General features: G+C 40.4%; 1 protein-coding gene across 1 annotated transcript; it reads left to right on the forward strand.

Moving 5' to 3' along the window:
- Positions 327 to 5,249, forward strand: BRS3 (bombesin receptor subtype 3). The gene is made up of 3 exons (XM_021406536.1): positions 327 to 802; positions 3,347 to 3,698; positions 4,312 to 5,249. Exons 1-3 carry the CDS (start codon positions 360 to 362, stop codon positions 4,717 to 4,719), a joined length of 1,203 nt encoding a protein of 400 aa, XP_021262211.1. The 5' UTR covers positions 327 to 359; the 3' UTR covers positions 4,720 to 5,249.

Raw genomic sequence — 10,669 nt, forward strand, 5'->3', positions numbered from 1 at the left:
TGCTACTGATACAGTGATTGTAATACAACACTTCTTTGCCAGGTACCTCCAAGAACAAGACACCATTTCTGCTAGTATCTTTAAAAAAACTCTCTTTCTCTTTTTTCCTCCTCCCTCCCTGCTCCACTAGCTGAAAAGCCAATAAAAAAATTCTCCACCTCCTACACAGTTCAGAAGAAGATCTGTGTGCATTTATCCTAGGCATGTTTGGAGACAGGAGGGGATGAAAGTAGTTAACGTGCCATGGGAATCTTCACTTCAGGCACTAACCAGTACCTCTGCACTGACCTTGCTGATATGCTGCCAGCTAAATATTAGACAATTTTTTGATCAAATTAAGTCCAGCGTGAGGAGAAGAAATGGTTAAAGAAATGTCTCAAGTATACTCCCATCCATCTAATCAGACGTTGTGTGCAGCTACAAATGGTACAGAACTGAAATCAATCATTGATAATGGAACAACAAATGAAAAATGGACTGAAGACTCCTTTCCAGGATTAGAAATACTGTGCACAATTTATGTTACATATGCTGTCATCATTTCAGTGGGTCTCCTTGGAAATGCTATACTCATCAAAGTCTTTTTCAAGATTAAGTCGATGCAGACAGTTCCAAACATCTTCATCACCAGCTTGGCATTTGGAGACCTGCTGCTTTTATTAACTTGTGTGCCTGTAGATGCAACACGGTACGTTGTGGATACCTGGCTCTTCGGAAGAATTGGGTGCAAGCTGCTGTCTTTCATCCAGTTAACCTCAGTTGGAGTATCAGTGTTCACACTGACTGTTCTCAGTGCTGACAGGTGGGTCTGATGCATCTGATTTGCCAGGGAGTATCTCAGGTGTGAAGTTAGGAATGAATAAAAGAGCAGAGGTGATTGTTTTGCACGATATTAAATGGCACATTGTGATGGAATTAAAAACAATCTCCCATTTTGCTTAAAAATGTGTTAGAAATTGGAGCAGTTCTTTTTAATGGGATGAAGTGAGAAAAAGTCTCTAAGTCTTCTGACCTTTTATTAGCTTGAAGTACAGTACAATTTTTTTTTTCACCGTTGCACAGAAAAAGTAAATTGCTTAAGGCAGGGAAAAGACAGTATATTATCTAGTGGTGCTCTGAAGTAGTCAACGAAGATGAAAGATAGAACTGAAAATAACAGAGTGGAAATCCTTTGCCTTACTGTCTGCACTCAGCAAGGCTCTAAAATCTTACAGCTGAAAGGTTTGACATGTGGGACGGAAAGACAAAAGGAAGCTCAGAACAGACTGTGACACAAACTACTTTCATGACTCTCCTGACTTGATGGTTACTGCAATGCCTATAGTAATTTTCAGCATGGTGAGTGTTTAGAGTGAGATAACATGCTGCAACTTGAGTGTTGTCTCTGCTTTGTGCTCACAGCTTTTATACTTCTTCCAGGGATACTTCAGCACAGGTGTTCTGAAATTCAATTCAGGTTACATACGAAGCACTGTTGGTAGGGATCGATGCTCCAATCTGACTTGTGTCAGGAGTTGCTGAATAATACCTTTTCAGTGCATCTCCTTTCTGAATGTAGTATTTAGTATTTAGTATTTTAGTATTAAGAAAGAAAAAGTTTCTCCCTTTGCATGCCAGTAGTTGAGGATTGTATGTAACAGCAAGTAGCTCACGTGTGCAGATGTTAAATCCCAAGCAATGCTACTGCTGCTGTACTCTAACAACAAAATCAGCCAACATAAGAGTGGCTGTATTGGGCCAGACCAAGGGTCATGTGGGCCTATACCCAGACTCCAGCAGTGGTAATACAAGAGAAGGCACACAGGGAGAATAAGAACACGGTGATGATAGAACACTGCACCTATTCCGTAAGCCTTCAGGTGATCTTCAGAGCAGACGTAGTTTCTGTCTACTTTGTAACCTCAATGGATTTCTCTTCTTCACCCTTGTTCAATCTCTTCTTGAACTCGTTTAGCAGTGACTTTCACTGACGCTTTCTTTCTTTCTTTCTGTTTTGGTTTTGGTTCGTTTTGTTTTGAATGTGGCTCCATTTGTTAGCCCCAGCTCTTGTGCTGAAAGAGTCAACAACTTATATCAATCCTTTCCAGGCCACCTGTTTTATGTTCCGTCCTTACTATGTTTTTCTGAGATAAGATGCGCAGAACAGCACATGGTATTCATGAGTTGCCTGAACCAGAGATACAGAGAATTGCACAATATCTCTTTTTACTCTACATTGTTTTCCTAACAGTTCCTAACATTTTGATGAATACCAAGCTGATGTTTTCATTGCACTATCTATCACAGTTCCAAGGTCTTAGTCCTGCAAGAAGTCATTTCAGCATCCATCACTGGGGCACTTGCTTCCGTATCTGATTCTTCATAGTAGCTGCTGCATAAGTACTCCATGCAATGTTTTCATGGGATAACTATATGGTAAACTTACTTAGCTCAGAACATGAATCATGTACATCATCAGGTTTCAGTACGCTAGAAGACTTTAAGGTCAATATAAATTATGTTCATATGTTAAGCAACAGTCCAGCATGCAGTTTTCTATTTAAACTTGCCTAGAGGAGAAAAAGAAAAACAGCTCCAGCTTGTGCAAAATGGTACAACTATGCTGTCTTGTTCTCTGGATCTTTTTTTCACAATATCTCCTTTCAAGCCAGTCTGGTGGCCCCTTGGAAGGTCCTCTTCTGTCTGCACTGTCACAGGTACCTGAGGTTCTAAGGGCACGTTGTGGTGATTCCTGTGCCACATCCACCATTGTGGAAGGTGGTTCTCTTTCCAAGTCCCCCTTCCACACCACTTTTAACACATCTATAGGTTCAAGCAAAGTTTCTCCTATGTGTGACTCAGTCCACATGTAGCTGACTCACAAGCCAGGAATCAACAGCTGTGTTAGCTCATATTTTCTAAATATGAATGAACACTGAGCATTACTTTGAGTAAGATCACTACACTCGGCTGGGGTCTTAGGAACATTGAGGAGAAAAAGAGCACACATGCTTGGTTTCATCTATTTATAAGCCAGTTCTCATACTAATTCCCTCATTTAACTTTCGGTGCAGTGCCATGAAAATAACAGAGATGATTCCTTTTACTGATTCTTATCCTAACAGTAGAAGGAACTTTTACTTAGGAAGGCTTTAATGGTGAATTCTGCCAGCTAACTCATTGAAATAATGCATGTTTGAAACCAACCTTTGCATTTCCATCTGAATTATAAAGAGCTACCATCAGTTCCATTTCCAAGATGATTCTTCCAACTTTAGCCAAAACAGATGCCTTTATCTGTAGTGAGTTTGCATAATCAGTGCTTGCAATACTACTGGACTTTGACAGCAGCGTTGATTGTTTCTAGGTACAGAGCCATTGTTAAGCCCCTGGAGCTGCAGACCTCGGACGCGCTCCTGAAGACCTGCTGTAAAGCTGGCTGCGTCTGGATTGTCTCCATGGTATTTGCTATCCCAGAGGCTGTTTTTTCAGATTTATATTCTTTCAGCAATCCCGAGAAAAATGTAACTTTTGAGGCATGCGCTCCATACCCTGTATCTGAGAAGATACTGCAGGAAGTGCACTCCCTGGTTTGCTTCCTCGTGTTCTACATTGTGCCACTGGCTGTCATTTCTGTCTATTATTTTCTTATCGCCAGAACTTTATACAAAAGTACATTCAACATGCCAGCAGAAGAACATGGTCATGCCCGTAAGCAGGTAAGTTATGATCAAGCACTAAAGTGTCACATTTTCCGGAATCTAACATGCTGATTGAAGTCTTCATTCCTGAGTGCAAAACCTTTTCCTGATAGTATGCACAAACAGATGAGTAAAATTCTCCATAAACCCATATTAGCAATTCAAATTCAGCTGTGCACTTACGCACATGCTTATGACTCATAAACTCAACTGTGAGTGTATGGCTTCCTAAAGAGATATAGGGTTTGCTTTGCTTTATTATGATCCTATTAAACTCAGGAGTTAACGATGTTGAATTCTAAACAGTAAGACCTCATCCACGTTACCTGACTTGTCAAGCATTGTGCTTTCAAAACCTACACTAGATGAGATTCCCATGTGGTTTATAGTGGAAAGGGAATGTGCTCTGAACTGGAAAGACTTTGTTAAAAAATTATAAAATATATTTATTTTCTTTTTTTTTTCTTCTTCTTTTTCTTTCTTTTTTTTTTTTCCTCTGCCATTTTGTTTTTTTTTTTTTGGTTTTTTTTTTTGGTCACTATTGCATTTAGACTCCTTTGAAAATCAGCACATACTACATAACTGTGTTACTAATTGCCAATAATATCAGATATGCATTATTTTCTTGTAGATTGAATCCCGCAAGAGAGTTGCAAAAACAGTGCTGGTGCTTGTTGCTTTGTTTGCCTTTTGCTGGTTGCCCAACCACATCCTCTACCTATACCGCTCTTTTACATACCATACTTCTGTAGATGCTTCTACCTTTCATCTGATAGTTACTATTTTTTCCCGTGCCTTGGCCTTCAGCAATTCCTGTGTCAATCCTTTTGCTCTTTATTGGCTGAGTAAAAGTTTCCGGCAACATTTTAAGAAGCAAGTCTCGTGCTGCAAGGCCAAGCTTCGCACAAAGCCTCCCAGCGCTCCCCACAGCAATTCACCCACCAGAGCTTTGTCAGTCACAGGCAGCATGCACGGCTCGGAAATCAGTGTTACACTGCTGACAGATTACAGCATCACAAAAGAAGAGGAAAGTGTTTAGTCTGTTTGCGATGAAGAAGGACAGAAACTGAGCATTTGCAGTCAAGTCACTACTGCCTGCATCATGGAAGGAGGTGCTCTGCCTCTGAAAGGATTTTCATCAGGAGTTCCTAAGTTTTTTAAAATATACAACAAAGAAAGCAAAGCGTGTGCAAGAAGCTAAAGCAGCTGAAATTTTCAGTGTAAGCTCAAAGGAATTGCTCACGTGCCCAAGCATGAACACGCACCTTTGGTTGAGGTTCATGTGCTGAGCAGGACAGTAAAGTTGCTGTGAGAATTGGCCATGGGGATTGCTTTGTTCTTGGTGATTTGTTCTTTCAGTTGTGACTGGAAGCTCCCTTCTGTCAAGTCTAAAGCATGCGAGGAAACCATGCACATTGATCAAACCATCAGCCCGGCAGGTTTTTGATTTATTTTCTTTCTGGTCCCAAATGTTTAAAATTGGTACATGCATTTGGAAATAAGCTAAAATGAGAGAAAGGTAAAGCTTGTAGCATGGTGTAATAAAAAAGAAAAAGCATTATTGCCAGATCCACGTAGCCCTTTGCTCCACCAGTGACTTTGAAATTCTGGGTAGGAGCTGACTGATGTGAAAAGAATGCCCTCTCTACAACCTAAGGAACCAGCAGCTCATTGTCTGTCCTGGTCAGCGATAATCATCTTTAGCCATATTTGTAAAATTCCTTTTGATCCATAGATAAAAACGTCGACAAGAGCAGTGTTCTTCATTGCTATAGTGATTTGACATCAGGAGTTGTAGTTTGGATTCGCAGTGCACTTCTGAAGCAAACTGCTCAGACATCCCCGCCTACCTTACTCTGCACTGTCTCCCAGAGCGGCCTTGGGTGCACAACCTGGATTTCTTTCAGAGGAAACTGTTCAGTCCATGTGACCACTTCCCTGCACAGACCCTCTCCAACTGCAGTGTATTGCTTGGTCATGTGGCCATTTCTAAATCATCTGCACATTTCTAAGCATGCTGGGAGAGCTGGATTTTTCCATTGGACTAGCTATTATGAGATTACCCTTCTCATCTCACATCCACCCATTCTGATAACACAAGCCAGTGATGGCCTATCATGGGCAGCCTCTATATCCCTAAAAAGCTCAGCACCTTGTCAGGAAATAACAGGAAGCAAATCTTCCGACCCCATATTACAAAAGTGTTGAATGACACTTGTTTTTATTAAGCTGTGTACCCTGAACCGAAATTTTGTTCTGTGGGAGTTGGTGATTAAACAACCACAATGGATTTTCCACTGCATAAAGTAAGGGACTTCTATCTCAAAAAAAAAATGCGTGCGTTACATTATAGAAGAGAGGTTGCAAAATATGAATCCTACAAAACAGTGCCCCCAGACACAGAAGTTTGAACTCGATGTCCTATTTGAAAGGCTACCTAACCCTTGAAGACTTAATACTCCTCCAGCTCCACACAGCCCTTAACAAGGACGGAAACCCATCCATCCATGCCATGTCATTTGAGTTCGTTATGAGATGCAGAAAATCTCTTTGCAGTCTCCCTCTTCTGACTGCCCTCATCAGAATAATAAAACCAAACTAGAAATCCCAAAGGCACTGGAATACAACCTCTGTAGTCCTCTTAAACCAGTTTAATGATAGCCCATTTTAATCCCATCAAGCCTGGCCCCGTTTTACTACTCTCTTCACATTACTTGCTGCAAGGCTATGAGCACTAATTATTCAAATGGTGTCTCCATTTTATTGTGTCAGTTGTACGCCACAATAGGACCACTGAAGTAAATGGAAATATAACAGCACAGAAATGCAATTTATGGCTAAGTGGACTCCAGAGACCTTATTTTCTCTCTCTGTCTTAACAGCACACATTCCTCGGTACCGAGCTAAGTACAAGTACATGCACATTGCGCTGATATTTTCCCATTCTCCTTCTATTTAGTGGAACTGTCTGGTGAGTTAGAGATGGGTAAATAAGCCTACGCATTTAAGAGCCTCCTTTTCTCTTCCTAGATCTTACTACAGAGAATTCTAAATAAAAGAAAGATCAACAAACACTACATTTCCTTATACCACTCTTGATTCTAGGCTATGAAAGTCTTTGGAAAATAATCTGCTCCATGTTTCTGGACTTCACAGTTTGTCTCTGTCCGAGGGCACATTTCCCACTGCAAAGCCTTTGCTATAGAGTAGGCCTTAAAAATCACTATTTCCTAATTAACTGTTTTCTTTGCTTTGCATGCAGATACTTTTTGCTTGTGTAACGACTCCTCCAGCTGGATGGTTTGTCAATTGGTCATATGCTGTTTTAGAAAATTGATGTTTTTACTATATGCTGCACATATTTCAAGCCATAATTTAAATACTCCATGGACCTTATGCTTAAATAATTCTATATTTTCAAATCCTCATGAGATGTTGTATTACAGTGATATATTGGCCAGTATTTATTTTTATCTAAACAATGTGATGTTACTCATTCCATTTGCACATCCAATATAACTATCCATAAAACGTCTCCGTGTTACCATAGCTGGATTCAGGGGAAAAGGGTTGCTTCCTTCGGTGCATTTTCTCAGTGCTGAAAAACAGCTCTCTCAGCCCTAAGAAGTACAGGTGTAATTCTACAAACGAATATGGCAATGATGTCTATTTGCAGAAATATTCAGTGTCATTTAGCAAAGAATTGGCACAAAGAATTAGAATTTTTCTATTTATATCCACAATGAAATAATGTGTAGAAGATACAAAATACGGAAAGGCAAAATCTGTCGAAGGACTTGTTCATATGGAGTTTTATTGGGTAAGTAAATACTATTTTTAGGGTTTGCCTTTTTACAGTTTGTTTTATGAATACGTACACATTGCCAGATTTCACATACAGATGTAACAAATAACGTTTTCAGCAACAGGTTCAGTACCAGTGCTCTAATTTGCGCTTTCAATATAAGATATTGGTTCAGTTTCAGAAGAATATCTTCCACAAAAAACGAACAAAAGCATGTCATAGCATGAATATTGTGTTACAGTGCATCTCCAGCAAACAGCACAGACTGTTAAAGGCAGTTTGTGAAACTATACCCATTTTATAGCTCGCCCTCGTTTCCATAGAAAGCATCATTTTATTTTACACAGTTAAATATGGGCTGCCTGCTGATGGTTACGTGTTTCTGCTAAGAATACTGCAATTAAAGAATAAGCTAAAGTTACTCACAGCTACAGGACTTGTACATTTCATTCAAGGGTGCTTAGAATTAAAAAAAAAAAAAAAAAAGGACAGGTTCCAATTGGTATTTAGTTATGGCTTCTGCCACAGTTGATCACCTCAGTGAAAGGTGAACTATTCTGAGGAATTTCCATTGTCAGCATAGGAAGGAGTATTTAATTTCTAGCACCCCGTGAAAAGGGAAAAGGGAAAAAGGGTAAGGAGATGGCCCTGAGAGCAAAGAACAGTGGCAACAATCTGAGGAGAAACAAACTAATTTACTAAATAAAATATCGGAATGCAAAACAACACACTACAATACAATATAATTATAATTTAAGCTGATAAATCCAATACAGAGAGAGAGAATGTCCCAAAATCAAGGTAGGCCTTACTCTACTACCGACGATAAGACGGCTGGAGAGCGAGGTGCTGCCAAGACGAGAGATGGCGGAAAAAGGGACGAGGTCTCGTGATCTGCAAGTTTTTATACTGCGAGCTTTTATCTTTTCCCTCCGGCTGGAAAATGGTAACAGAGGAGCAAAGTACCGTGGGGAATGTAGTAGTCCTTCTCTTCCGAGAACCAGGTACATTCACTACATGATGTTATGATGCGGAGTACCAATAACCGAAAATCATAAAACCATGACACACACCTAGATCCAGCCGGCAGTTTCACGGCCAAGACACCTCCTCACTCTCACTAGCCCGTGTGTAAGAGCTGCAGGCCCCAGCCCCAGGGAAAGCACACAGGAGTAACCTCTCTGTGATAAATCAGTATTTAGTGCCTCCCTCACACGACATAGCAAAGCATCTTCTTAAGAAATGAAGTGTTACATGTTTACCTAATTATTCGCTAGTGAATTCTGGGTTCTGCTTTAATAAATATCAAAATGCTTTATTAAGCCAAGATTCTGGTACTTTTAGTAGGTGGTATCTGTAGAACAACATTCAGTTCTGATGAATCCAGATTTCCTTTTACTACTTAGAAAAGTCAAACACAGATACAAGATCATAATTAGATAACATGCTAATGCCTCCTTTTACTGTTTGCTTTGAGACATTTTGTCATTTAAAATGTCATTTCCTGACAACTTAGGCTAATCTGAGCTGTGATGTTTCAACTCTTAGCTCCATCTCCAGAACCTGCAGCTCATCCTTCCCCTGCTGCAGCAGCCGTGCTTGTGCAGCCATGAATTCAATTACTCCAAGAGTGTGATTGAGTGATTGAGGCAAAAGCTGTCTTCATTAAAAAAAGAATAAAAAATACTGGTTTCCAGCTGAATTAGCTCCCTGAGCTGGCTCATTGCGCAGTCATTACTTAAGATGAAGAGAACAGATGGCGGTGACAAGGTAAGCAGCTACTGGATGTCAGCCGTTCTCCAGTAGCTGCTTTCATGCATGGTGTTCTCTGTGGGAAGTGCAAAGGAATCTGAGGTAGTTTGTCCCCATCTCTGCAGCAGAAGTATACAGATCAGATTTATCATGCAGGAACTGATGGCAGCTGGATAACCCTGCTGTAAGCAACCATGCTCTTACTTCCAACAGCTTGTGGGGATTAAACTTGGATGTCCCACTCCCCAGAATAGCGCCTGGATGACTTGTTTCAGGTAGAGCTACAGTGAAAGTGCTTTCAAATCCTCCCACCACAGCTATGCCAATTGGCAAAACATCTGTTGCACAGTAAAGGAAGGAATTTGAATTTTTTTTTTACTGTTAAGCACTCAACCAGGAAAATAAAAGGAGCTTATATACTAGCACTCTGGATCATTGGTCCAAGGACACTGGATCCAGTGTTCCTTAAAGTAAAAAGCAAAATACCCGGGAAATCCCAGGTTGGAAACATGGTAAACTCTGCAAGTATCAGATTAGTGGTTTAAGACTTAGACTGTAGAGCTCTTAGAACATTTAAGGCTGTGATTATCATACTCCCAAATATATATCCAATCCAAACCTTGCAAATACTTAAGCCTATTAAACTGGGCTTCTCTTCATGTTTCCAGCTAAGAATGGAAACTGAGCGAGTGAGCATCAAACCTCAGCAGCTGACTCACTGATTATTTTTTCTTCCCCAAACATCAATACAGGCTGTTTCGATCTTACTGGTGTCAGCAACATACAAAGGACAGTAATCTGACCTACATTTAGATATATTTTATTTTTCAAGCGCAGCTTACAACAAAACTCCCATGTACCCCACTAAAACAAGCTATTTCAGAGCTAACACAAATGTCTCTTCAGCTGTCAGATCATAAGTGATCATAAAACCATTTCTGGATGACTATCGGAATAGCCCTGCCAAGAGAAAATTCTTGAAGCATGAAAGAAGCCATTAACGAGGCTGGGTGTTCTTTGTGTAACAGCCAAAGGTTACTGAAAGTCTCTATTTATATCTTGAGCAATTTTATCTGGCCGTCTGTTGACCAGCCAGTTAGCTGTGTCGGTCAGTCCCTACCGAGCTTCAGACGCTCAGAACTGTGTCTTTGATTTTATTATCATTCCAGTCTGTCTGACAGCACAGATATATTTGTCCCTGGAATACTTATTTCCAGAATGCTTCTGTACAGAGCGTCATTTTTGTTTCTGAGTGGAAAGATTGCTTTCTCGCTGAGTCACCGGGCAGCCTGGCCCGCAGCTTCCATGGAGTGGTGACATTTCCACCAAACACACCTGCACTGCTTTAACACCTGCACTCTACAGCTCAAGCTTAAACTCTGCATAATGAAGCCATTAACAGCACACTTCTTCATCCTCCAAATGAAAATAA

The sequence above is a fragment of the Numida meleagris genome, chromosome 8, assembly GCF_002078875.1.
Source record: "Numida meleagris isolate 19003 breed g44 Domestic line chromosome 8, NumMel1.0, whole genome shotgun sequence".
Lineage (NCBI taxonomy): Eukaryota > Metazoa > Chordata > Aves > Galliformes > Numididae > Numida > Numida meleagris.

Bases quoted from the DNA above. Each gene is read 5' to 3' on its own strand.
- BRS3 (XM_021406536.1), top strand. From the start codon at position 360: ATGGTTAAAGAAATGTCTCAAGTATACTCCCATCCATCTAATCAGACG. The intron at 803-3,346 runs GTGGGTCTGATG...GATTGTTTCTAG, and splicing joins ACTGTTCTCAGTGCTGACAG to GTACAGAGCCATTGTTAAGC. The intron at 3,699-4,311 runs GTAAGTTATGAT...ATTTTCTTGTAG, and splicing joins ATGGTCATGCCCGTAAGCAG to ATTGAATCCCGCAAGAGAGT.